The 27,678-nt window shown below is 41.8% G+C and overlaps 1 protein-coding gene across 14 annotated transcripts in view; it reads left to right on the top strand.

Annotated features, from left to right (window-relative positions):
- Positions 1-1,168: 1,168 nt before the first annotated feature.
- The window catches only part of clip1 (CAP-Gly domain containing linker protein 1), a 105,067-nt gene continuing 78,557 nt past the window's right edge, over positions 1,169-27,678 (top strand). For 3 of the 14 annotated variants that reach the window (XM_062958593.1, XM_062958592.1, XM_062958590.1), the window contains exons 1-3: positions 6,096-6,259; positions 23,362-23,550; positions 24,012-24,601. In XM_062958593.1, coding sequence (XP_062814663.1) covers positions 23,457-23,550; positions 24,012-24,601 — 684 coding nt within the window. In that variant the 5' untranslated portion in view covers positions 6,096-6,259; positions 23,362-23,456. The other 11 variants (XM_062958591.1, XM_062958589.1, XM_062958585.1 and 8 more) reach the window with 8 other exon arrangements.

Here is a 27,678-nt window from a genome sequence, read left to right as displayed (position 1 = left end):
GTTAACTTGGATAAGTGAGACTCTAATGTACTGTATTTACGAATTTAGCACCAAAATATCACAATTTATTGACATTGACTACAAAAATGCGTTGGATAATCCAGAACGTTGGATAAGTAGTGTATTTACGAATTTAGCACCAAAATATCATGATATATTGAAAACATCGACTACAAAAATGCGTTGGATAATCCAGAACGTTGGATAAGCGAGACTCTACAGTACTGTATTTACGAATTTAGCACCAAAATATCACAATTTATTGACAACATTGACTACAAAAATGCGTTGGATGATCCAGAACATTGGATAAGTAGTGTATTTACGAATTTAGCACCAAAATATCATGATATATTGAAAACATCGACTACAAAAATGCGTTGGATAATCCAGAACGTTGGATAAGCGAGACTCTACAGTACTGTATTTACGAATTTAGCACCAAAATATCACAATTTATTGAAAACATCGACTACAAAAATGCGTTGGATAATCCAGAACGTTGGATAAGCGAGACTCTACAGTACTGTATTTACGAATTTAGCACCAAAATATTACAATTTATTGAAAACATTGACTATAAAAATGCCTTGGATAATCCAGAACGTTGGATAAGCGAGACTCTACTGTATGTTGTGTTGGTCATGAAGGTTTGGGCAAAAGTCCGCGACGACGGCGAGAGCCATCTTGGAAAATACAGAGATTTGTTATAACAATGAATATAAATTAGGACTAGGCCAACTTGGGCTCTCCGTGTGTTTTGGACTTCAACTCCCAGAATTCCTCACAGCCTCAGGCCCCTTCCTTTCCCCCCTCAGCCGCTTAAGCGGCTGAGGGGGGAAAGGAAAGGGCCTGAGGCTGTGAGGAATTCTGGGAGTTGAAGTCCAAAACACCTAGAGGGAGGACTAAAATTAACCCAGGCTAATAAATGTTTCCCGCCTTTTTTGTGTGACTGGAGGTGGCTATGAAGCCCTCTCTTGGGTCATGGCGACTCTCAAGGTGACTCTGTCTCAGCCTCAAGAGGCTCGAGTCTCACACTTGGAAGGACTAGGCCCAAGCCAGGCGCCTCAGAACGTTGCCCTGAGGCGATTCTGGGCGGGAAAGGACGCCTGAGGCGCGCGGCCTTTGTGACCCAAGGCGCGCGCGCGCGTCGTCGTCGTCAACGGCAGTCAAGTCAGTCAGTCAGCCAGAGAGCCAGCGGCCGGTTGGGCGGCCTAGAGGCCTCGCGCCTCTTTCCAACGGCCCCGGCTCGCCCTTTCGCCTCAGCCCCTCAGGTAGCCGGCACTTTCTAGGAGAGGACCGAGCCGGCTTCGAAGTAGGCGGGCGGGCCGCAGTCTCCGCCTCCTCGCTCGGCTTCGAGGGGCGGGGAAAGGAGGCGGAGGCTTCCGTGGAAGAAGGAAGGCGGCGCTGAGGGGAACCCGGCGGCGGTGAGGCGACTTAGGCCGCGGAGTGGGAGGAAGGAGGGAGGGAGGGAGGAGGCGATAGCGCTTCCCGGCTGAGGCGAGGGTCTTTGGCCTGTCAGTAGGCTACATTGGGTTCCATAGTGCTTTGACTGTCAAGGCTGGGCGTGAGGCGCGAGGCCAAGGCGTTGGAAAACCGTTGGAAGAAAAGGAAGGGGGGGGGGCCTCTGGCGCGAGAGCAGGAGGAGGAGGGAAGAACCGTTGGGCCACGCCCCTTGCCTCCCGCCTGTCGAGGGGGAGGAGCCTCTAAGAGGCCACGCCCCCGGCCTCCTGTAGAGCCGCTGAGGGGAGGAGCTGGGTTGCTGACTGGCCACGTCCCAGCAGCATTCTCTCCCGACGTTTCGCCCACATCTATGGCAGGCATTTTTATTTATTGGCTACACTTCTCACCCCGAAGGGGACTCAGAGCAGCTTACAAATTAAATTTACCTACAATATTATATTATTAGCATAGTGCAATACTGGCAAGAAATTACTATATTGGACTATATCTATCCATTGTAATATTATTAGTAATGTTACATGTAATATATAATATATAATTAATATCATTATATTGTATTAGTATTATTATTCATTTATTTATTTATTTAAAACTCTTATTTTTTTCATTTTTTTTTTGGGCGGTTGTTTTGCGCGGGCTCTGCTGGTTGGTCTCTCTCTTTTTTCTTTTCCCATTTATCCAGGCACCCCCCCCCTCTTACCCCCCCCTCTCTGTTTCCAATATTCAGCTGTTAATTTTATCTGAAATTCTAATAAAAATTTATTTAAAAAATAAAACAAATTAAATTTACCTACAATATTATATTATTAGCATAGTGCAATACTGGCAAGAAATTACTATATTGGACTATATCTATCCATTGTAATATTATTAGTAATGTTACATGTAATATATAATATATAATTAATATCATTATATTGTATTAGTATTATTATTTATTTATTTATTTATTTATTTGCGACATTTATATACCGCCCTTCTCCCCCCGAAGGGGACTCAGGGCGGTTTACAAGTATACAGTAGAGTCTCACTTATCCAACATAAACGGGCTGGCAGAATGTTGGATAAGCGAATATGTTGGATAATAAGGAGAGATTAAGGAGAAGCCTATTAAACATCAAATTAGGTTATGATTTTACAAATTAAGCACCAAAACATCATGTTATACAACAAATTTGACAGAAAAATTAGTTCAATATGTAGTAATGCTATGTAGTAATTACTGTATTTACGAATTTGGCACCAAAATATCACGATGTATTGAAAACATTGACTACAAAAATGCGTTGGATAATCCAGAACGTTGGATAAGCGAGTGTTGGATAAGTGAGACTCTACTGTATATACATACAATATATTATATTATACAACTATATCACAATATTATTAGTAATATTGCATGTAATATAAATATACAATTATAATAGTGAATTATAATTATTATTACATTGTATTACATCATAATATTATTAATATTACATGTATATACAATGTATTATAATATTACAATAGAGTCTCACTTACCCAACACTCGCTTATCTAATGTTCTGGATTATCCAAGCCATTTTTGTAGTCAATACAGTAGAGTCTCACTTATCCAAGCTAAACGGGCCAGCAGAAGCTTGGATAAGCGAATATCTTGGATAATAAGGAGGAGTTAAGGAAAAGCCTATTAAACATCAAATAAGTTTATGATTTTACAAATTAAGCACCAAAACATCATGTAATACAACAAATTTGACAGAAAAAGTAGTTCAATACGTAGTAATGTTATGTTGTAATTACTGTATTTATGTATTTAGCACCAAAATATCACGATATATTGAAAATATTGACTACAAAAACGGCTTGGATTATCCAGAGACTTGGATAAGCGAGGCTTGGATAAGTGAGACTCTACTGTATCATGATATTATGTTGCTAAATTCATAAATCCAGTAATTACAACATAACATTACTGAGTATTGAACTGCTTTTTCTGTCCAATTTGTTGTATAACATGATGTTTTGGTGCTTAATTTGTAAAATCATAACCTAATTTGATGTTTAATAGGCTTTTCCTTAATCCCTCCTTATTATCCAAGATATGTGCTTATCCAAGCTTCTGCCGGCCCGTTTAGCTTGGATTAGTGAGATTCTACTGTAATTTGGATGTCCGTCTACCACTCCATCGGTCTAGAAACATTTGCACTTTGCCCTTGACCCCAAAGCACTTTAGAACTATATTTTTCCACTTTAGTCAAGTGGCCCCTCCATGCTAGCCCCTCCACCAACCTGGTTGATCCATTATTCTATTTTATTTTGATTTGATTTTAATTGTTAATTGAGTTTTGATGGTCTATCGCATTGTTTGCTTAAGGTAACTGTTTGTATAATTGTTGATTTTACTGTATTTTATCATAACATGTTTTAACTGTTTTACCTACAGTAGAGTCTCACTTATCCAAGCCTCGCTTATCCAAGTTTCTGGATTATCCAAGCCATTTTTGAAGTCAATGTTTTCAATATATCGTGATATTTTGGTGCTAAATTCGTAAATGCAGTAATTACTACATAGCATTAATGTGTAATGAACTACTTTTTCTGTCAAATTTGTTGTATAACATGATGTTTTGGTGCTTAATTTGTAAAACCATAACCTATTTTAATAGGCTTTTTGTTAATCTCTCCTTATTATCCAACATATTCGCTTATCCAACGTTCTGCCGGCCCGTTTATGTTGGATAAGTGAGACTCTACTGTATTTGTATTTTTGGGCTTTTGTCCCGTGTTAGCTGCCGCGAGTCCCAGACAGGAGATGGTGGCGGGATAGACAAATAAAGTTACTTACTTCCATCGCCTGTGAGTCAGTTTTCTGGGCTGTGTGGCTATGTTCCAGAAATATTCTCTCCTGATGTTTCTCCCACATCTATAGCAGGCATCCTCAAAGGTTGTGAGATAGAGTGGAAATTAGTCAAGACGGGTTTATTTATTTATTTATTTATTTAATACATTTATATCCCGCCTTTCTCACTCCAAAGGGGACTCAAAGCGGCTTACAAATTAAATTTACATATAATATTATATTATTAGCATAGCACAATACTGGCAATATTACTATATTGTACTGTATTAATATATTGTAATATTATTAGTAATATTACATGTAATATATAATTAATATTATATTGTATTATATTATATTGTATTATATTATATTGTATTATATTATATTGTATTATTAATATTATATTGTATTACAAAATACTATTAATATGTACAATATATATATGCATGTGTGGCGAAGTGTGTTAAAGCACTGAGCTGCTGAACTTGCAGACCGAAAGGTCCCAGGTTCAAATCCCGGGAGCGGAGTGAGCGCCCGCTGTTAGCTCCAGCTTCTGCCAACCTAGCAGTTCGAAAACATGCAAATGTGAGTAGATCAATAGGTACCGCTCCGGCAGGAAGGTAACGGCGCTCCATGCAGTCATGCCCATAGCCACATGACTTTGGAGGAGTCTATGGACAACGCCGGCTCTTTGGCTTAGAAATGGAGATTAGCACCAACCCCCAGAGTCAAACATGACTGGACTTAACGTCAGGGGAAACCTTTTACTATACACGCACACACACACACACACATATATATATATACACACACATATATACATATATACTATGGAATAATGTCCAGGGTGGGAGAAAGAACTCTTGTATGAGGCAAGTGGGAATGTGCAACTAGGCAGCTTGATTATCATTGAATAGCCTTGCAGCTTCAAAGCCTGGCTGCTTCCTGCCTGGGGGAATCTTTGGTTGGGAGGTGTTCTCTGGCCCTGATTGTTTCCAGACTGGAATTCCCATTTTCTGAGCTAACGCCTCCCAACCAGGGATTTCTCTAGACCTTGAAGCTGCAAGGCTATTCAATGTTAATCAAGCTGGCCAGTGGCAACATTCACACTTGTCTCCAACAGACAAGAGTTCTTTCTCCCACCCTGGACATCATTCCACAGGTATATACAGAGTGTGTATATGTATGTATGTGTGTGTGTGTGTGTGTGTGTGTGTGTGTGTGTGTGTGTGTGTGTATATATATATATATATATATATATATATATACTTGCCTATATATATATATATATATATATATATATATATATATATATATATATGAACCCTACTTGCCTAGTTTCTAACAGACCTCACAACCTCTGAGGATGCCTGCCATAAAAGGTGGGCGAAATGTCAGGAGAGAATGCTTCTGGAACATGGCTATACAGCCCGGAAAACTCACAGCAAACCAGTGATTCTGGACATGAAAGCCTTCGACAACATAGGGGAGGAACTGTTGGGAGGCCACGCCCCTCAGCTTTCTGTCAGGCTGAGCTGGGAGGGGGAGGAGGAGCCGTTGGGAGGCTACGCCCTTCACTTCTGTCAGAAGGCTTAGCCGGGGGAGGAGCTTTTGAAGGCCCCGCCCCTTATCTCTTGTTGAGTGGCTGAGCCGAGGAGGGGGAGGAGCCATTGGGAGGCCACGTCCCTCAGTTCCTTTCTGTTGAGCTGGGGAGGGGAGGAGCCGTTGGGAGGCCACGCCCTCTTCCTGACTCCTGCGTGCCGAGAGGCAGAGCCAAGGAGGGGGAGGAGCCGTTGGGTGGCCACGCCCCCGCTTGGGTGGGAGCAGAGCGGGTGGCTGAGCCGGAGGGAGCCCAGGCCCGAGGAGGCGGGGCCCCAGCGGCGGCGCCTCTGCCTTGGGCCACGTGAACCCGGGACCCTGCCTGCCCTTTTCTTCCTCATCCGTGACGACCGGGAGGCCGTTTTACAGGTGAAGTGGGCCTGTCCCGCTTTGTCAAGGGGGATCAAGCGCTGCGTGTGAAGGGGGGGGGGGGTTGTACCGGCGTGTTCTTTTGTCAGGCAGAACCGCGATCTGTGTGTCTGAGAGGGGGAGGGGGCTTTTTTGCTTCTGCTTTTTGTGATTCAAGCTTCTCCACTCAACATTTCCTGGCTTAGAAAATTCATAGGGTCACCCTATGCCTTCAAGTCCACTTGAAGGCATACAGACACCCATCTGAGCTCCTCCAGCCCCCGTTGGAGTGGCTATCATATTCATTCCTTTATATGTGTATATATGTATAATTTTTATTTCGTTATGTTCATTATTTATGTATGCCTTGTATAATTTCCCTTGCCCTGCCTCAGTGAACAGGACCCTCTCCTGCCCAAGTGACAGCTCAAGGCTTTGGGGAAGGGCCCATGGGGCAGCTGTGTTTCCCTGACAGGCGAGATCTGGTAGACTTTGTTTAGGGGAGTCTCTCTTTCTGGGTGTGTACTTTGAACAGATTGGGGGACCTTTAAAAATACATTATTGGATGAATTTTTGTAGTGTTTTGCGCAGGCGTGGAGAAGGGGTTCTACGGGATCCAGGCGAATACGATCTCAACCTGAGTCAGGAGATGAGGTTCTCCTGGGGTCATTTGGAGTAGCCATTCCCAAGTCACCAGCCTTAATTTCGTCCCCCCCCCCCCCCCGACTTGAAGGCATGCCTCTGGGGGAGGGACACAATGGGTCTCCTCTCAAGTTCCCTCTCTCAGATTGTCATCTTGCGAGAATGAAGCGTGTGGTTGCTTTGAGTTTTCTGGGCTGTATGGCCATGTTCCAGAAGCATTATCTCCTGACGTTTCGCCCACATCTATGGCAGGCATCCTCAAAGGTTGTGAGACTTGTTGGAAACTAGACGAGCAAGGTTTATATATCTGTGCAAGGTCCAGGGTGGGAGAAAGAACTGTTGTCTGTTTGAGGCAAGTATGAATGTTGTACTGAATGGCCTTGATTAGCCTGGCTGCTTCCTAGCTGGGGGAATCCTTGTTGGGAGGGGTTAGCTGGCCATGATTGTTTCCTCTCTGGAATTCCCTTTTTTTCTCAGTATTGTTCTTTATTTACTGTCCTGAATGTAGAGTTTTAATACTGGTAACCAGATTTTGTTCATTTTCATGGTTTCCTCCTTTCTGTTGAAATTATGGATTTCAGTGGCTTCTCTGTGTAGTCTGACATAGTGGTTGTTAGAGTGGTCCAGCATTTTTGTGTTCTCCAATAATATGCTGTGTCCAGGTTGGTTCATTAAGTGCTGTGCTATGGCTGACTTCTCTCGTTGAGTTAACTTGTCTCGAAGGGATCGTTTTTGTCTTTTTCTAGAATGGTGATGTATCCGGTGGGGGGGCGGTGAATGGGAGAATCGGTCTGTTTGCTCATTGATGGGCACTCAGTCATCCAATCTGCTTTGCCTAGGGTGGCAGAGGCAGGTTTCCCTGGCAAGGTGGGCCAGGATCCCGCCTGAGAGAGAAAACAGATACCTTTGGCTTGAGGCTGCCTTGAAAAGATGTGGTCCAGGCCATGGTGTTGAGAGACAAAGGTGCTTGTGCCTAGACGGCCACCCGACACAAAAGCACTTGTGAGCGAACAGTCAGGCAGCGCCATTGGAACGGGGCGGAGAGACGCAGCAATCAACTGGTGTGCAATCTGCTGCATGACATCAGTGGTGGGGTGGGAGCACCATTGGCTACAGGGAGCCGGATCCAGGGCTACTTCCTGCCACGAGGGTTGAGAGAGTAGGGATGCCCTTGTAGAGCTGCTGAGAACCTCTGTGGTTTGATCAGGGACCTGATCCAGAGCGGCGTGTGTCTTGACTGCCACAAAGAGTCTCACTAGGCTGGTGAACGGCACCCAGGTTCTTACTCAGAGAATTCCGAGTTGTTATTAGTGACTGGTTTTTCAATGACTAGTTTCACTTTAGGCTTCTTTTGGGACATGTGTCACTCTCCATTTGCAAACATGTCACTGTCTGTTTACGGTGAAGGTGGGCAGCTGGATGGAACTGTGCGTTTTGTTTCTAGTATTTGGTCAAGTTAAATAATAATTATGCTACTTGTATATACGTACTGATATTGTATGATAGTGTCTAGAATGCTCCTTCCTCCCTCTCATGCATGCTGGAAGTAAGTTTCTTTGTGCTGTTATGCATGAGGGTGCAATGCCAAACATGTTCAGCCCAGCACAGGCTGTCATTTATGCTTTTGAGACATAGTGTTTAGATATCATTGCGCTATTTTGAAATATGGCCTCCATGTAAATCGAGCTTTTGGCAAGTAGTGAGAGAAGCCTATTAAATAGTACATGCCTAGCAAAACTATTGTGAACTGCCATTTTGTAGATGTATACAGTTTTTAGAAAGAGGTGAGTAGATTTTAAGGCTAGACAATGTGTGCGTGTGCCAGTAAGTGTGAGAACACTACGAGGACCATGTTTTGTTCCTGTTCCAGACTGAAAGGGATTTTAGATTATGTAGAACAGCAAATACATTGCATAGTGTCTGTATTATTTCCCTCTTCATAATGGAAATAGCTTAATATTTGGAACTAGGAAGTATGGAACTGCTGGCATGTCCCTTCCTGTGCAAATCTAGCAGAGCTGTGGCATGCCTGTCAGCAGAAAAGCAGGAGGGATACTTGGGGCTTCACTTTTCTAAAATGCCTCTCTTCTGGTACTGTAGGAAGGGCTTCCCTTGTTTATTAAGGGTGTACTTTACCTTCTAAAGTAATGTCAAAATGGCTGCTCATGCTGTTTATCAAAAGTGCTGTTGCCTCCCCTAGCAGCATCACATGTGTAATAGCTTTTCATTTAAAAAACAAAGAAGGATCACTTTTAGTCTCTATTGGGGTGGGAGTGGGGAGTTACTGGGTCTATTATCCAAAGCTAAAGTGTGGAAATAAGGGGATAAACGAGGTGTCAGTGAGACTATGGTGCTGGAGAATCAGGGACTAATGCCAGCCCTAGCTGGTCTCCTGATCAAGGGATGGTTTGTTTGGGCGTTGAACAGCTCAATGTCTTGCTTATAATTGGAAATGCTAGTTTATATTTTAATACTTTAGTTCAGTTCTTAAATTCCATGACTGGAAGAAATATCTATCTGAATAAAATAACTACACAGTCTTCTTATGTGTGCCGTTAATGTAGCCAATGGCACTGTAGGCTTTGTCTTTTGTATATAATTAATGTAACTAGCATTTGGGTGACTTCCCTATTGTTTTGTCTCTCAATCCACTTAGAGCAACATTGTGTTCAGAATCACTGCACAGGTCTGGTAATGACATCTTTATAAACGCCAGATTTCTAAATAAAATTAAGCCCCTGATATTACACTGAGGCAAGTTGGTTGAGGTTTGCATGGACAGAATGTTTAAAAAGTCCTTTCAAGCTGGGCATTAACACCCAGTCTAACATCTGAGCACCGCACACAGTCACAGTCCCCACCCTTCACTAATGTGGGTGAGAGACTGTTTCCCAATGAGTGGTAATGCCGGTCTTGTAATTCGTGTTGAAATCATTCTGGGGCAGGACAAGAAGGAGAGAATGGTCTTCCTGTTATATGATCCAGATTCTTGCCTTTATTGTAGTTATGCCTTGAAACAAGAAAAGTACTCGTATTACTCGAGTTTAATGTGTCATAAAATCTAATGCGCACCTCAATTTTCACAACTCTGAAACCAAAAAAAGTATTTGCTGTTGAATTTAATGTGCAGCAGCAAAAGGTGCACTCTTTGTAATATGCTCATTACAGTTGCTGCCTGCTTAGAATTCCCTCTTTAAAACAAAAGTGTTAGAGAACCAAAGCTTTCAGCAGTGGAAAAGAAAACCTTTGGGTGCATCTATGCTATAGAACAAATCCATTTTAACAGCCGTGGTTGAATGCTGTAGAGTTATGGGGGCTGTAGTTTTGCAAGGCCTTGAGCCTTCTCTGCCAGAGTGCAGATGCCTCACTAAACTACAGATCACAAGATTACATAGCATTGAGGTATGATAATTAAATGATAGATTACATTCCTCAAAAAGGAGCTCTGAGTGCTCCTGAAGCAGCTTCCCCTTTTGATTTGGCTCAGCATTAATCTAATGCACGCTGTAATTTTGGCAAGGTCATTTTGTCAAAAAAGGTGAGCGTTAGATTTGAGTAAATACTGTGTCACCTGAGTCATGTTGTTTCCTGATGTATTTGCACAAGGACAGGCTGGTTTAAGTTTTGTGGCATACTTTTTCCTGGAATTCCTGCAGCCAAGAAAATGTTCTACATTTACAGAGCAGTCGAGCCCAGGGGTCGAGACTCAGGATTATCTGCACAGTAAAAACATAGGAAGTATGTCCAGTAACTGGGTTTATGTTCTTGCAAAAATTAAAAAAAAATTCAGAAAGGCCTTGCTAGAAGATGCTAAGGCTCACCTGGTCCCACATTCTTTGCAGGAATCATGGCGACCAACAGGTGCTAGGTGCTCCATTTGTGGGCCATTGTCAGTGCTTCCACCCATCTTACTTTAGGAGGGAATTTTGGAAAAGATTTTGAATCCCTTGCCTAAACACAATTAAGTTGTTAAGAAATACAACCTTCCCGCTTTCCCATGAACAGGCACCAAAGACGCTGGGTGGGAGAAAGGTATTTGCTGGTGCAAACGTTTCTGATTCACTTGAGTTAAAGAGGGCTTGGTGTGTATGCCAAGAAATGTTTAAATGGCTAGTCTTTGGTTGAAGCATGCATGAGCTGAACACTTTGTGTCCTCTTCTGCTGCGCCTTGCTGTCCTATAAGGGAACGACTCCGGAGAATGCGTTCTCTGGGCTCCCTATCAGTAAGCATGTCAGGAGGAGTTGCACCTTCCTTTTCTCTCCTCTCTTTCTGTATACCGTTTAAAAGGCCAGGGTTAAATGTTCCTCTTTGTTGTCAGTTTCAAGATGTAAGTCTTCCAGTGCCTGGGAACTTGCTGAAGGGTGTGTGGAACTCATGAAAGCCACCTTTGTTTATACCCTTGATGTTCCTGGGGAGAATATTTGCCAAGTCTTTGAGAATGGCATGGCGTTAACATGTTTCCAGCTGCCTTAGCTGGAGGAGGGTTTTTCATATTTAAATGTACAGTGTTTATAGCATATTGATGATGATCTCTGCTACTGGGGGAATTAACCATGACTCACTTAACCAAACCACCTTGTTAACAGAAGCATAGGAACCAGTCTTCTTCTGCCTGCTGCTTCCGTATAAGTTTCAGCGCAAAGTACCTGGATGTAGATCAGGAGAAAACCTGTAGGTCAACAGAACCCTGGCTGTCTGCATTTTCCTCTTCTCCCCCCGCCCTTATTTTCTGCTTCCAGTTCTAATTAATGTAGGTGTTTGCTCTGCACTTTGAATGATTCCCAACATGTTCTGAATCTTCCATAACATTGTACAGGAATATTTAATTGGAAGCAGAAATTTGAGATACAAAGAAAGGCCTAAGAATTACAAGATGTCCCCTTTTAAGCTACATCAGTGATTCTTAAGGTATCTGATGTGGAGGGTGAGCATTTTCCTCCCCAGTCTGCCAAGAATTTGTACTATATTTGTATCCATTGCCTCATGGGTTTTTTTGGATATTTTTTAGGAGTAGCATAACCCGTTCATGAATTGAGTAGAATTGGTACGTACTGTGTTTTTATCCCACCTATCTCCTGATATGGGACCCAAGGCAGTTTACAATTAAAACCAAGTACTGCTGCAATCTTATTATATTAAAAATTAAAAACAATGAAGTAAACGAATCTTCATCGCCAATGTTGTCACTGGTCCACCTGTTCGCTGACGGTTCTGGTGCAAAAAGACAACCAAACCTTAATGGTTGATAGATACCATAAGACAGATATTTTATTAGTTTAAAATGTTGATGAAGCTGACAAATATCCTTTCACATTTTAAAATCTATTTACGTCAATGTACAAATGAATTTCTTGATTGTAATGTGCTGCCAAGGTCCATTTTTCTGCTTCCAGAAAAGGAAAGTTCTCTAAAGGCAAGCTGTATTTTGCAGGTTTGCCGTCAAGAGCAGGCTCCTGCTATATCTATCTATAGAAGCTGATGAATAAAGTTTAACTGCCCAGATACTTGTGCTGTTCTTGTGTTTGTGCGTGTGCATAGACTGTTTTGCTGCTGAAGTATGTGCGGTAGCCAGCTAGGTTTTGCCTGAAGGAAGAACTGTTATCATATTCTTGTTGCTGTGGATACAGTTGGAATAAATTTACATGCTGCTATACTTAGGGAAAGGACTAAAATGATAATGGACAGATTAGAAGGAGTTCTCGGTCAGGGGTTTTGTCCATTTATTCCAAACTTGTCTACCTTGACGGGCAGCAGCTCTCCAGGGACACAAGTGAGAGTCATTTTTCTCCTCACCTTCTACCTAATTCTTTTAACTGGAGATGCCAAGGATAACATCTTCTACATATAGAACAAGTCTCTTTCCCCCTCTCTTCCTCCTTGGGTAGTTTTGGGAAGTGCTACAACTTTATAACGTCTCCAGAATAAACAAGGCAATAATCATATGGGCCCTTCAAATAAGGGGGGCTTCCTACTCATTCCTCTCAGTGATAAATTGAGTTTGAGCAAAAACAAAGCTTTGGAATGAATGAGCCATTTGTTTCTTTAGGGTTTGCACGGGAGAAATTCTTGGTGGATTGTGCCCATACTTTACCTCTACTGTTCAGTAGTTTGCAGTGCTTATGAATGGGTGATTGTTCTACATGCAGCACTCTGAAAAACATAAGTGAATATGCTCTCTTATAGGACTTTGCATATGCTTTCCAGCATTGCATTTTCAGAGGTTTGACGTAGTCTATGCAGGGATTAAGTGTGTTGCTTTTTTACAGTAGTAGTTCTTTCCAAGGCAGGCCTGGTGTGGACTCTTTGTGGCTTTGTCTGCTCAGAAATTCCTTTGTAGGCATGGGTCATATTAAAGTAGAACTGTTTTCTTTTCCGCCTGCCCCCACTTACTATTTTTAAATATCCCATGTAAATTCTAAACTGTGGCTCAGCTTTCCTACTTCTGGATAATAGCAAAAGTTGTGCAGTAAATGGAAGCCATCTCTTCCTAGCTGACTTGCTAATTGTCTGTGATATGGCAGTGCTCCTCATCTGTCAACTTCTATCAAGGAAGGGTTCTTCAAATGTGTTGTCTTCTCTTCTACCTTGGCTTGTATTTTGGGCCCAGTGGTAGAATACATGCTCTGCATATAGAAAGTGTTAGGTGTTTAGCACCCTCCTGTTAAAGGGATCTTTGGTGGGAGGGCTAGGGAAATCATCTATCGAAGGCAGTGGTGTCAAACTTGTGGCCCTCCCAGTATTTTGGATTTTGGCTCCCAGAATTCCTGGCTATTGGACTAGCTGGCTGGGGCTTCTGGGGGCTGGAGGCCCAAACATCTGCAGGGCCACAAGTTTGACATCTCCGGTCTAAGGCCTTGTGAAGCTGCTGGTACATCAGGCGGTACTGAGTGAAGCGCATCATTGATCAGACTAGGCAGCTGCATTTATTCATATGTTAAGATGAGTGCAGTACGCAATGCAAGATCTAGCATGTTGTAACTATTTCATTTACTGTGATTGTTGCATATACTTCATGCAGATGGTTTTCATTTTTAGAAATTCTAGGAACAAAGGGTGGGAACCAACATGACAGGATTATTGGAATAAATTCTCAAAGGGATAGCGTCAATCTCTGGATCATCAGATAGCCCTTTGTTTTTAAGAAGACCTCTCTCCCAAGTTATCTTTTTAATGCTGGTTTTACTAACAATAGCAACAACAGTTTCCCACATCATGTCCAAATGAGCAGGCTGTCATGTAAAATTCACAGGAAATGTTAGTGTGTCCTAATTGTTAGCTAATGCAGGGTGCGAAATGTACTGCTTTTCTTCTTCCGGCCTGATGGTCTCCAAAAACTTCACAGTCTTTCCACATCAATTAGTCAGTCAAGAAGGTTCTGTATATTGGCCACAGAACTCCTATAACTTGCAGAGGATTTCAGGACACATCTTATGGAGGCAGCCTCATTTTCTAGGAGTGTGCTGGATTGGTCAGAACATCTTGCTTGTCCTTCCTAGAACACACTCATGGATTCATGCTGCCATGCAGTGCAGGACAGAGAAGGAGTAACGATGGAGTATTACTAGCCTCTACACCAGGGGTCCCCAAACTAAGGCCCGGGGGCCGGATGCGGCCCATCGAAGCCATTTATCCGGCCCCCACAAGGGCAGAAGGGGGTTGGGCTAAATTACCCAAGGGGCCTCTTACAACCATTATTATTATTATTATTATTATTATTACTATTAACATTGAGGCTGGGTGGACATCTGTCAGGGGCAATACTAATGGCTTTTGGTGCACAAAGGCAGAAGGGGATTGGACTAAATGGCCCAAGCAGTCTCTTCCAACCCTCTTTATTGTTGTTGTTGTTGTTGTTATTAACATTGAGGCTGGGTGGCCATCTGTCAGGGATGCTTTGCTTGTGCTTTCAGTGCACAAAGGCCGAAGGGGATTGGACTAAATGGCCCAAGGGGTTTCTTCCAACCCTCTTTATTATTATTATTATTATTATTATTATTATTATTATTATTAACATTGAGGCTGGGTGGTCATCTGTCAGGGGTGCTTTGCTTGTGCTTTAGGTGCACAAAGGCAGAAAGGGATTGAACTCTATGGCCCAAAGGGTCTCTTCCAACCCTCTTTTTATTATTATTGTTGATATTATTATTGTTGATATTATTATTATTACTACCACTATTATTAATTATTATTGCTCGGTGGTCAACTATAGTCCGGCCCTCCAACGGTCCGAAGGATCATGAACTGGCTCCCTGTTTAAAAAGTTTGGGGACCCCTGCTCTACACCATAGAATCCCAGGGCTCCTTGAAAACAGAAAGTGATACTGTTCTAGTTTAAGTATAGCCTTGGCAGAGCCATGTATCACTCACTGATAAGGTTACAGTTATGTTTGTAGCCATTGCTCTTATTACATTGTTTTTTCCTGAAGTATAAAATATGTATCAGTTAGTAATAGTTATTTGTTAGGTAACTTTTAAAATGGCTTGTTTTTGATTTCTTTCCTGTCAGCCTGGTTCCCTGGCTCTCACTCTCCCATATGTACATGTCTGGAAGTTTTTCTTCCCTGATATTAGATGTACTGAGGAATTTTTTGTGCTCTAAATGTTCTGGACTACACATATGCCCCCATGTTGGCTGAGTTGATGGGCATTGTAGACTGAAACATCTGAAGCATTAGATGTTTCCTGTCCCTGATCTTCATGTTTTTGCTTGATGAAGACGTTCTGTCTGCATTGAGTGAAAACGGAACAGAAAGGGAGAGGCATCAATTATGAAGGAAGGAAGCAAGCAAGCTGTTGTTTCATAATTTTAAGAATAAAATAGACTAGAAACATCCAAATCAGCCTGATATGCAGGAGAGACTACCATAAGTCTCAAGAACATTCCCAGATTTAATCTCTCATTTAAATCACACATTATTTTAAGAATCACAGATGTTGACAGTGTTAAATTGGGGCAATTATCCAGATCCCGAGGAGAAATCATTCCATACTAGGTGTGGGCCTACTATACTTTCTCTATTGAGCAAACTGTCTTGTCAGCAGGTAAGATGATAGTATTTTCCAAAGTTAGGATATGGACGTCAGTTGTGATGATATCTCTAAGGATGAGTTATTGAATGTTTCTTTAGTGGTCTAGTGAATGAAACTGTGGTGAAAGCATAGAGGTTGTGATGGAACAAGTTGCTTGTGGCTTGGCTTTGGGCCGCTTTTGAAGAAAAGAAATGACACAGCAGATAAATAATCTCTGATTGCAGAGAACAGTATTAATATATGAATGAGCGCCCAAAGCCAAGAAGTACAATATTAGAGCATCCGAGCTCCTTTTCTGAGGAAGCACTGTCAGCTTTTCTGCAGTTAGCTTTCAGAGCCTCTTGTGCCAAAGCCAAATATAACTGTATAGGGCTCACAGAAGTTGACTGCTTTGGACTGATGAGGAGGCAGTAGTTGGGCATTTTGATGAGCAAGGGAAAGAAGTAACTTAGCAAAGAGGGTGTCTTCTACCAGTTATCCAGTTGCCATCTTTGGGTGGCCAAAAGGGCTCCTTGCTCTAAGAAGTAGGGAGTGAGAGTCTTGCATGCCTTACCTCGAGTGAGCCCGGCTGCAGTGGCATCCCGAGAGGCACTCTTGCAGGCATTCCTGAATGCCTGCTTCTGAGGTCAGAGCCAGTGAAGTCATCCTGCAAAGGCGAGGTGGAGAGAGGCGGCCCCCACCCGGAGCGGCTTAGCGGCATTCCTCCGTGGCTAATTAAAGAGCGCAAGCTGGGGCAACCTCAGGCCACGGCACTTGAAGCTTTCCCAAGCCACTCAAGGATCTGATCCCCTGGAAGCCTCCTGAAGTATTAGCATTATGATTAACCGTTGGTGGAAAGACACGGCCTGACTCCCAGATTTGGGAGGTGGCTTTTCGGCAGCCAGATCCTCAGCTTTTCAGTTGACTTTTGGGGAGGGATTATTATTTAGTTGTACCATCGAGCAAGTATGGCATTCGCAAAATGTAGTTTTGTGGGTAGACAATCTTAGTGGCAATCCCTTTTTAGATGAATAAAAGGTGGCTGCTTATCTGTGATAAAATTGCCCGGGAGGCGAGTAGGGGGAGTAAAAAAAGAAATTATGATCAAAAGGGGCAAAAGTCAATATTTTTTTTACATTTTTTGCCTATATTTACCCATATTTTTTACATATGAAAATGTAGAAATAATTCATTAATTGCCATCAAGTTGACACTGACTTTTGGTGACCCTATGAAGAGAGACCTCCAAGTCACCCTGTCTTCAACAGCTCTGCTCAGGGCTTGCAGACTCAGGGCAGCCATGGCCTGATGCAGAACTCAATCTCTAATGTGGTCTCCTTTGTTTTTTACTTTACCAAGCATTATTGTATTTTCCAATGAGTTCTATCTTCTCTTGATATGTCCAAAATACAGCAGACTCGGTTTAGTCACCTTGGCTTCTAGGGAGCGTTCAGGGTTTATTTGCTCTATGAATAATTTGTAATTTAAATTAAAAATACAGTATTTTTAACTATAGTGGGGAAGAGGTCCTTTGTGCCTGTTAGGTCTCTTCTTAGATATCACTGTAGATCAGGAATGGATAAATATAGTTCTGTGGATGCATGTGGCTCTGAAGACTGTTTTGGTGGTCATGACCCCCTCCCACACTCTCCCAGACTACCATTTTTCTGACAAAAAGAGAGGAATTTGCCTCTCCTGGAAGTGTCCAGGAACAGCAGTTCCCTTTTTCAAAACCTAAAATAGATGTCCAGCCACTTCAAATTTATTTATATTTTTCTTTTTTTATCTTTACAAAATCATGTATGTAGTCCTTCAAACAGAAAACTGATCTGACACCCTAGCTCAGCGAGTTGTCTTTGCTCTGACGAGTTGTCTTTTAAGAACTCCCAGCAGTTCTTAAAATCAAAAACATACAGGCATTTGTTATGCTGTCATTTACAAATTTGGTGGCCTCTTGGGGAAAGCAAGACAACTTTTTCAAGATAGTGTGAGCTGGTATATTGAGTAAAGTGTTGGGATGCAGGAAGGGTGGGTGACAGGATTAGGGAAATCCTTAGTCCTGTGGTGAGGAAATTCCTTCAGAGGCCAAAGAGGCAGGAAAGACATTTCCTATCCCTGTGAAGAAAACAGCGTACTCTTGAATCTCTAAAAACAACAATTCTTCTTGTAGCCCTGATGATAGAGTGGCGTATAATGTTCAGAACCAGTATTCTAAGCAGCCCTTTTCTTTTACGTCAATTTGGGTAGACTTGTTTTTGTCATCAGAATTAAGATGTTCAAGAGTCTGGTGAAGCTGGAAGCCAAATTAAACATCAACCAACTAGAGCAGGTGGTCTGCTAATGGCACTTTAGGTTTATTTTGTTAGCTTTCCATGTTGTGGTGGAACCATAAAATGATTCAAGATCACGGAGTAGAGTCCTTTCAGAAGAGAAGTCTGAGATCAAGTTTTTGAATCAATTTATTTTATTACACTTGGCTTTCTTTGTGGAGAAAACTAGTGCTATAGGCAGATGACTGAAAGCTCCAGTGGAGTCAAGTATGATCGTGAAGAAGAGAAGGGAAGCATGGGGGAGGGGTGGTGGAAAATGAAATAGCAAGTAGACAATTTGTCTAATGATTCTCTAGGGGTTTTCAGTGTATTGCTTTGCATCTCTCTCACTTGCTTTGTCTGGCTTAACAAAACTAGTGTAAACATTGTACAGGCACCTCTGGCCTGTGGCACATGTTAACTTTTGTTTGTGCTTGTGACTTTGACATTTTGCAATCTTGATAATATGTGTTAATCTGCAAATGGTTTATGTAGGCAGGGAGAATGCAGGGCAATGCGTAGTGATTGATGTCTGAGGGCTGGCTGATAGCTGAGTCCTTTTGAAACTATTGATTCTATTATGGGTTAACAAGGATGTTCAACGTGTATTCAGAATGCCTGTAAACGTTGGTTTTCTACAAGGTGTAATCACAACATATGGACTTCTCTACCAATGCTGTTTGATTGTATCCGGAACTGGCTGTTAGGTAATAGATGAACTAGATGGGCCTTGTATTGTACATGACAATGGGGTGAAGGGTCTAAGAGTTTTCCCGACTGCCTTAGTGTCATTGCTGGGTTTTTGTAATGAGGTAACTTTTTAATGGCAAGTGGAGTAAATTGTGTTGTGTTCCCACTGAAGTGAAAGAGGAATGGGGGTTTGGAGAAAGAATTAACACTAGGAAGGGTAGGGGAGCCATAACCATCAAAGTTGATTTGAGAAAGAACATGAGTCTCTAAAGGTGTTTTCCTCTTGGTCTTGTCATTTCCTTGACAGCTGTATTCTGACATTTGTTAGCAGGTGTAATGCTACTTATATTCTTTAGTCAGCCTTGAGTACTGTAAATCTGGTTTGTTTCTTATTCCTAACTTATTCAGAGGCATGTGCCTATCCTTGTCCTCTCCAATGGTCTTTGGCCTATTTTTTAAATACTTTCAGCTTTGTTGCCCTTTCTTTATTTCCTAGTGAGCGAGCATTTAATGCTCTCCAGTCAGTCAGTGTCCTTTCACCGCATATCTTCTTCTTGTAGTTAATCAGTTGGAATAATTATTTGAAAAGTTTCAGGGGTGTTTCAGCAAAAGGATTTACACCATTGGCATTAGACTAAACGAACTGTGCCTTTTAGGTGCCTATGAAAGATCAGGGAACAGATCACACAGGAAGGTGAAGTGTCTGCATTTCCCTTCTCTTGGCACCATGACACCTGTCATTCTTTTAAAATCCTCACTGTTTGTCACCTTATGGCTCAGTTTCACCCATTTTTCTATTCCCCTCAATCCTCCTAACTTCCTACTCATCAGTATATAAGAGGTGTTCCCATATACCTCTTTATTTCTACTTCTCAAATGCCTATTTGTTATGCATAATCTTCTAAGGATTTTTGTTGCCCACCTATTTTTGAGTGCTTAAGATAATGTTTTAAATATGCATATTCAAAATATGTAGCAGACAAGGTTTCAGTTGAAGTGTTAGTTCTCACAGTTACTTCGTGATAATGACTGTGTCAGCGATGACATCTTTCCAGACTTTTTTGTGTGTGTAGGAGAGGGAGCACTGGCACTGCTATTAAGGTTTGCATAATTGGTTTCCATAATTAGTGAATGTGTACCAAGGATCATAGCATTTGGTAGAACTGTGATCATGCCACATCAGTTGTTATTGATGTGTCTTCTCCATTAATACTAAATCCCATCATCTATTTCTCCCTTGCTGAAGGAAGAAGATCTGTTGATTTCTTTCCCCATTAGTTGTACAGTAATGTCCATGTAGAAAGTATAACTTCTTTTGAAGGAGTGACTTGTTTCTTTCATAAATCATTATCAGTTCCAGAACCAAAGATAGATTGATGTTTTAGCCAGTAAGTAAGGCCTTTTTCATTAGTCTATAAGGCCACTTGAACTGTGAACTTGGGATTAGTTGTAAAGTGGATTACTTGGTGAATTGGAATCCAGTTCGATCTAGCAGGTTGAAGTTGTTTTCTGCACTGACTCCCTGATTTTGGGATCATGAGAAGACCTTTGGTCTGTAAGAACCAACCCTCTTCCATCGTTTGAACTGGGAATTCTTTGTCTTGCTAGAAAGAAAAAAGGGTATCGGATGTGATGATGAGCAAATTTTTTTTCTGTTATGTGCTCTGAGCATGTTGTGTAGCTTGTAAGGTGTTCTAAAAGGTATTATGGTTTAAAGGTTTCTTGAGAAAAAATAGCCAAGCACTTCTTTTCATCCTCCTGCACCTGAAGAGAGACATCCTGGCCTCCACCTGGCTGATGATCCTGATTCTCTGCTTTATTTGCCATAATGAGAGTGTGAAATTGGAAATCCCTCACCTCCACTACATGTTGCTTTGGTGTGGACTCTTGGTCTTTTCACATAATTGGTAAAGTTTTGCTGAACAAGCTGAGTCTCCCTCTGTTCAACAATACACTCAAAAGGAAATCCTTAGGAGATTGCCACTTTAGCCACTGCTGTTCAGCCCAGCCTTGGAAGAGTGAGGTGTGACTGATTACCTAACAGATGCACTTATATAGATGTTTGTAGTTTAGTGAAGTGACATTTTTGAAATGCTTAGGCATCTAGATCTTGACATACATCATAGCCCTGTACCTCAAAGCATTTTTAAAAGCTCCTCTGTATCATCCACATTTATGTTTATTCCTAAGATCTTGAACATACTCTGATTAATTACTAAACTTCTCTACTTTACTGAGCCAGTTTCGGTTAAATCTGAAATGTAAGTTATTATATTCTCATATTGAAAATATAAAGTAATACGCAATTGTAAGGGTGATGTCATTAGAAAAGAGATGACTGAGATTACACTCACCATGGGTTTGCATTCCTTAAATTGGGCGTCAACCCTGTTGCCCACACCCAGAACTTAGTTATCAAAACAAATAGGAGTGGCCTGCTTTGAGCCTTATTCTGATTGGATCTGAGTCATATGTACACATTCTTACAATGGCACGATTTGCTACATAAAAGTCTCAGAACAGTTTAGAGCAGAATTTCTCAGAAATTGGTCCTCTATCTGCTTTGGACTTCTGTTTCCTGAAACTCTGGCCAGTTTGGTCTTTGGTACTACTTATACCTACAGTGTTCCCTCACTTATCGCGAGGGTTAGGTTCCAGGACCACCCGCAATAAGTGAAAATCCGCAAAGTAGGGATGCTATATTTATTTTAATATTTATACATTATTTTAGTAGTTATACACTATTTTAAGTCTTTATCAACCCATCGTGTGTTGATAAATTGCCTCCTTCTCCTCCCGCTGCCGCTTGGGCTCCTTTTCTCTCCCTTTGGCTTCTCTTTCCTCCCTTCCTTAGGCTGTAAATTGTAATTTTTTATGATTTATAATAGTCTTTTAGCGTTTATTGAAAAACTGTGAAACAGCGAATCCACGAAAAGTGAACTGCGAAGTAGTGAGGGAACACTGTACTTTTATTGGTTTTAACTGTTACATTTGTTTTATTCTGGGCTTGGCCCCATATTAGCCGCCCCAAGTCCCTTTGGGGAGATGGTGGCGGGATAGAAAAATAAAATATTATTATTATTTGGTAAGGGATTCTGGGAGCTGAAGTCCAAAACATCTGGAGAACCAACGGTAGCAAAGTCCCAATTTGGAGTCTTTCTCATATCTCACACACAAACTTTAAACAGGGACATCTGTTGCAAGTTATCAGATGCTTTGGAAATGTCAGAAAGTATAGTCTGAGACTTCAGTTTTTCCTTGGAACTGTGATACATCACATTTAGTACTCTCTGGAGCTGACAGAGCTTTTTCTGTAGCTGTGCAAAGTTGTGGATCTCACATTCTATTCTGTTCTGTTTTATTTATAGGACCTAAGGTGGCTTGCAGTATAAGATCAAAACAAAATCCTGATCTGATCTCTTCTTAACTGTTGCCTTTCATAGTTGAATTGTTGTGGCATTGCAATGAAAAGGTGCTTGTTTGTTCATATGGCAGAGCATTGTGTTCTTCTTCAGAGCTTGTGTTCTGCATCAGGCCAGGCTACTGCTGGATGATCTAAATGCCACAAGTGCAGAGCCTTGCGCTGGTGCCAGGACACTGTGTAAACATAGGCCCCAAATCAACGTTCCATAATAGATGTGTCAAGTTCTAATAAAAGAGTAGAGACACAGGTTGGTTTTCTGTTACCTTTCAAAATTTTTGCAATTAAAGCAAGTCAGCCCTGATCACCAAGCAAGGGAGAGGAATAGTTGATTAAAATTGTTTAAGGCAAATGCATTGTGCTACATGGTTGCTTGGAAAGGCCAATCGTGGGCCTCTAAATCAAAGCTATTCTCTTTTCCTAGCAACTGAAGGGGAGGAGGGACTCCTTTCTGACTCTGTTTCTAAAGGAGCAGAGTTGGGGCACTGAGGGACTATATAATGGGCGAACAGTCTCGGAATCTCATGATCCTCAGCAAGGAATTCCAGAAGGGGAGAGGTGGGCGTCTGTGCATTAGCTGTCCAGGGATAAGGCTTTGCTAAATCGTCTTGAGAGGGTTTTTTGGTTCAATCTTAGAATTGCTGACCCTTCTCACCTCCCTTGCTATGCTATGTGTTTTGCTTAAAAATGTTACAGCATTTCACAAATATCTAGAATTGTCTGAATGCCTCAAATATTGAAACTTTTCTTGGTGTTTGTTGGTAATGCCGTAAAGAATTCTGTTTTCATTTCTTAAAATAGCCTTTCGTGGAAAGCTCAATGTGAAAACAGCAATCCACTTTTGTAATGCAGAAAGTATTCCATATATCCCTATTTTTTAAAGCTAGGATGTTTTTAATAGGGATTTGGTTTTTGTTTCAACTGTAGTTTAATTCAAAGAATATTCCTTTGTGTTCACAACCAGGGCTTGTGTACAGATGTTTCTTGACAAACCATCTAGGAGCCAAAACAAATATTTATGTATCTTTTCCTCTTTTGAATGTATACACAGGTTTAATCCAGAGGAAAGCAGTATAGAAACCCATATCGCATCCATGTTTAAGAAACGTTACTGCAGACAAGAACAATAAAAGAGCGAAACAGAAGATGAGTATGTTAAAACCGAGTGGGCTGAAGGCTCCAACCAAGATCAGCAAGCCTGGGAGTGTCTTATTGAAAACCGCTGCATCTACCTCCCCTGGTAAGGAAGAGTTGAACATCTTGGCAGGAGAAGCGCAATGTCCCACTCCCATTTCCCCAGTGCTGCAGACTTAATTTGTAATGGCAGAAAGGAAGAGGGGGTGTGGAGGGGGTCATTTAAATGTGTTCTTGCACTTCGTACTGTTATGGACTACCCAGAAATGCCCAGTCAACATGGCCAATGACCATACTCACTGGGGGATCCTAGAGTCATAATCCCAGGACTGGATCATTATATCTTCTGCATTCACAAATAGGGAGCCCCCTTCAGCCAATGTCATATTATAGTATCAAGTTACATAACCTGGCTTAGTTATACATGATGTTAAGAGGGCTCAAAGGGTATTTGTACGCAAGTTTAGTTCATTTGCTATTCGAAGTAAGAAAAGCAGGCAATGGCTGTCTTGTTTGACATGCAAAATGACTACAGAATAACTGTGCTTGCTTTTCTTTCTGATTTAGCTCCAGCTGCAACAGAAAAGGCAGCAGCTGCTGAGAAAGCATCTACGACCTCCCCCTCAGAAGCACAGGAAGAATTTGTGGATGACTTCAGAATTGGGGAGCGTGTTTGGGTGAATGGCAACAAGCCAGGCTTTATCCAGTTCCTAGGAGAAACCCAGTTTGCGCCAGGACAATGGGCCGGGATTGTTTTAGATGAAGCCATTGGCAAGAATGACGGCTCCGTGGCTGGAGTCCGCTACTTTCAATGTGAGGCTTTGCGGGGAATCTTCACCAGACCCTCCAAGCTGACCCGCAAAGTGGTGACAGAGGAGGAACCCAATGGTACACAGGCCGCTGCTGCTTCCCGGGCGACTTCGCCCACCTCCACATCGGCTGCTAGCCTTGCGTCTTTGCCTTCTGCAGCCGCAGCCGCTTCACCACTGCCCCCCACCAGCATTCCACACAAGACTTCCTCCCCTGTAGCAAAGGAGCACCCTGTGTCTCAAGTTAGCAATCTTTCCAGAACAGCAAGCGAATCGATATCAAATCTATCTGAAGCCGGCTCTTTAAAGAAAGGAGAAAGAGAACTCAAAATGGGGGATCGAGTTCTGGTAAGTTTCTGGCCCTTCTTTCCTCTAGCCAGTGTTTTGTACAGGCAGTCCCTGAATTACAAACATCCCACTTACAAACAACTCGTAGTTAAGAACAAGGGTGATACAACAGGAAGTGACAGAAATCTACTCCTGAAAGTTATCATGGTAGAAAGGTGTCTCCACTGAAGCTTTATCACCAGTCCTTGTTTCCACTAGCCAAAATTTTCAAAATCCAAGTATCACAGGGACAGAAAGTGAGATGAAATCTTCTGAACAGGGGCACAGGCAGCAAAACAAATACCACAGGGATGTTAACCCTTCCCTATGATATATATATATATGGCTGGAGTTACACTTTGAAATATGCCTGTTCCGACTTACAAACAAATTCAACGTAAGAACAAACAGAACCTATCTTGTTTGTAACTTCGGTATTGCCTGTACTAGTAACAGAAAATATTAATGGACTTTATTTCAGAATAGTATAGTAATATCCTTCCCCATGCCAGTCATGTTGGGTCATTTCAAAAACAAAAAAGCATTTGAAAAAGATAGAGCAGCAGGAGCAGGAACAGTTTTAGCAGATCAGAAGCTTCTTGAGCACAGCAGTGGAGCGAATGAGCTTCAGCAATTACAAGAGCAGAGTCAGGCTTTAAAAGTTACAAAAGACTTTGTTGAAAGAACTACATTTCTATGTAGGAGAGTTAGGACCTAGCTATCTAACTATCTGTCTCTGGGGACACCTTGTTGCCCTTTATGCTCACAGGAGAAGAAGAAAATTGAGGACTAACAAACAGAAATAGGAGAGAATAGAGAGACAGGCAGACACAGAGGGCAATAGGGGAAGGGCTTTTTATGTCAACTAACTCATCTGCCTATCTTTTTCCTTGATGAGGACTACAAACTTCTGCAAGGATAGGGTTGAATTCCAACATATGCCTTCCACATGCCCTTACCTTTGGATCCCAGCTTCATGTGCCACTTGCAGAGAGGGCCATTATGAAAGTTTCAGTCAGAATGGCCCAGTTCTGGGGTTCCTTCCCAGGGAGGTACACCTCGGAGATTTTTATCACTGCTAATTTTATCCGTTTTTATTGCAATGCTCTGTTTGATTGTGTTCTGTTACTAGCTACTATTAGAATATTTTATTTTATGCATTTATCGGATTAGGAATATTAATGTGTCCAGAGTGTCATCCCACTGCACTCCCCTCTCATGTTCATATATGTCAGAGATGAATTGAGTGAACTCTCATATTATAGTACATTTTAAAGAAATACTTCACAATGTTGTACTATGAAGTGGGGTGGGGTGTTATTCAGAAGAAATGGTAAACATACCTAAGTGGGAACATTATTAGTTGGAATTATTATTCAGTTTCTTTTCAGGAGTATAACTTCTGGGATGTATGAACAGAAGCAAATGAAACACATTGGGAAAACATTTCAGGAACAAGAATGCTCTTGGTACAGTAGAGTCTCACTTATCCAAGCTAAACCCGCCTGCAGAAGCTTGGATAAGTGAATATCTTGGATAATAAGGAGGGATTAAGGAAAAGCCTATTAAACATCAAATTAGGTTATGATTTTACAAATTACGCACCAAAACATCATGTTATACAACAAATTTGACAGAAAAAGTAGTTCAATATGCAGTAATATGTTGTAATTACTGTATTTACGAATTTAGCACCAAAATATCACGATATATTGAAAACATTGACTACAAAAATGGCTTGGATAATCCAGAAGCTTGGATAAGCGAGGCTTGGATAAGTGAGACTCTACTGTATTTAGTTAGGTACAATGACACCCAGCAAGGGTGGCCATCATCACATCTTGTGGCAAATTCCATCAACTGAGCAATTTTCGTAATGGAAACAGAGTTCAGAAGAAGGGGAAAACAGGTCAAAATGAAGCAGAAATAACATCACTAGACAGGTCCATCACAGGTGGTAAATAATTCCAATTTAGCTTGTGAATTTTAATGCAGTCTGCATTTATCAGTGAACTTTAACCTACTGTATCTTGTGTTTAATAGTATTTTTATCTCTTTGTTTTAACAATGTCATAGCCCACCTTGAGCCACAAGGCGAGGCAGGTCATCAATGTATTATTCTATTATATATTATTATCTTTGGTTTTAGAAACTGCTTTCTCTTAAGTTCATTTCACATTTTGCCATTAAGCAGGAAGAATCAAATGATTCTGTAGCAAAATTCTTACAAGATTTTAATCAGACTGGAAATATTAGAAAGGCTAACTCAAGAGAAAGGGACCAGCCTGGAAAACTGAGTCGCCCAGCCTCAGCCTCTTGGCTTATATAAGTATCCTTTCCTTTGCTCTCTCAGCTTTCATCCCATATCAAATGTCGCAGACCTTCTGGAAGTAGATTTGCTTGTTTGGGCTTGCGGACAGCTAAGGCCGATCAGCCCTGGCAGTTGCTAGGGAGGTCTGGTCTATCGCCTGCTGTTCTGAGCCTGAGCGCTCTTTTCTACGGCAGCCGAAATGCCTTCAGGCTGGTTTGGTTCAAAAAGAGATGCTCATTATCTTATGCATGCTGACAGCAGGAACATTACTAAAACTCTTTTTTGCTGTATGTATTGTTACTTGTTTGGACAAGTTAAGTGACTCCGTTTGGCCACTCTTCACAGCTCTGCAGGACTGGCAGTTTTCCCTGTTTCATGGGCACAGCTTAACCTCAAAGACCTGTTACAGGGAAGCTGATGTGCTCCCATTCGGATGGGGTTGATCACAATAGGAATGGCCTGGGCAGCCTCTCTAGGCCTGTCCTTTGTGAGTCACTTTTGTGATCAGAGTCATAATGGCCTTGCACTGCCAGAGACTGCAGGGAATCTATTCTGTCTGGAACTTTAGGAGACAAGCCTTTCTCTGCAGAGGTTATGGAGATGTGGCCAGATTTGAAATGGTTGGATGGGATCAAAATTAGCATTTCTGAAGTTTGCTATACCTCTAAACATAAACTGAGAAAGGAAAAAAAACCGATGGAAATAATTTTAACTCCAACCTTTTGAGCCGAGGGCTGGTTCACTTCACAGTCCCCCAGACTGCTTGGGCGGGGGGCAGGTATAGTTT

This window comes from Anolis carolinensis, chromosome X, assembly GCF_035594765.1.
Source record: "Anolis carolinensis isolate JA03-04 chromosome X, rAnoCar3.1.pri, whole genome shotgun sequence".
Lineage (NCBI taxonomy): Eukaryota > Metazoa > Chordata > Lepidosauria > Squamata > Dactyloidae > Anolis > Anolis carolinensis.
Note: the sequence above shows the minus strand (reverse complement) of the source record. Positions and strands in the feature narration are given on the sequence as shown.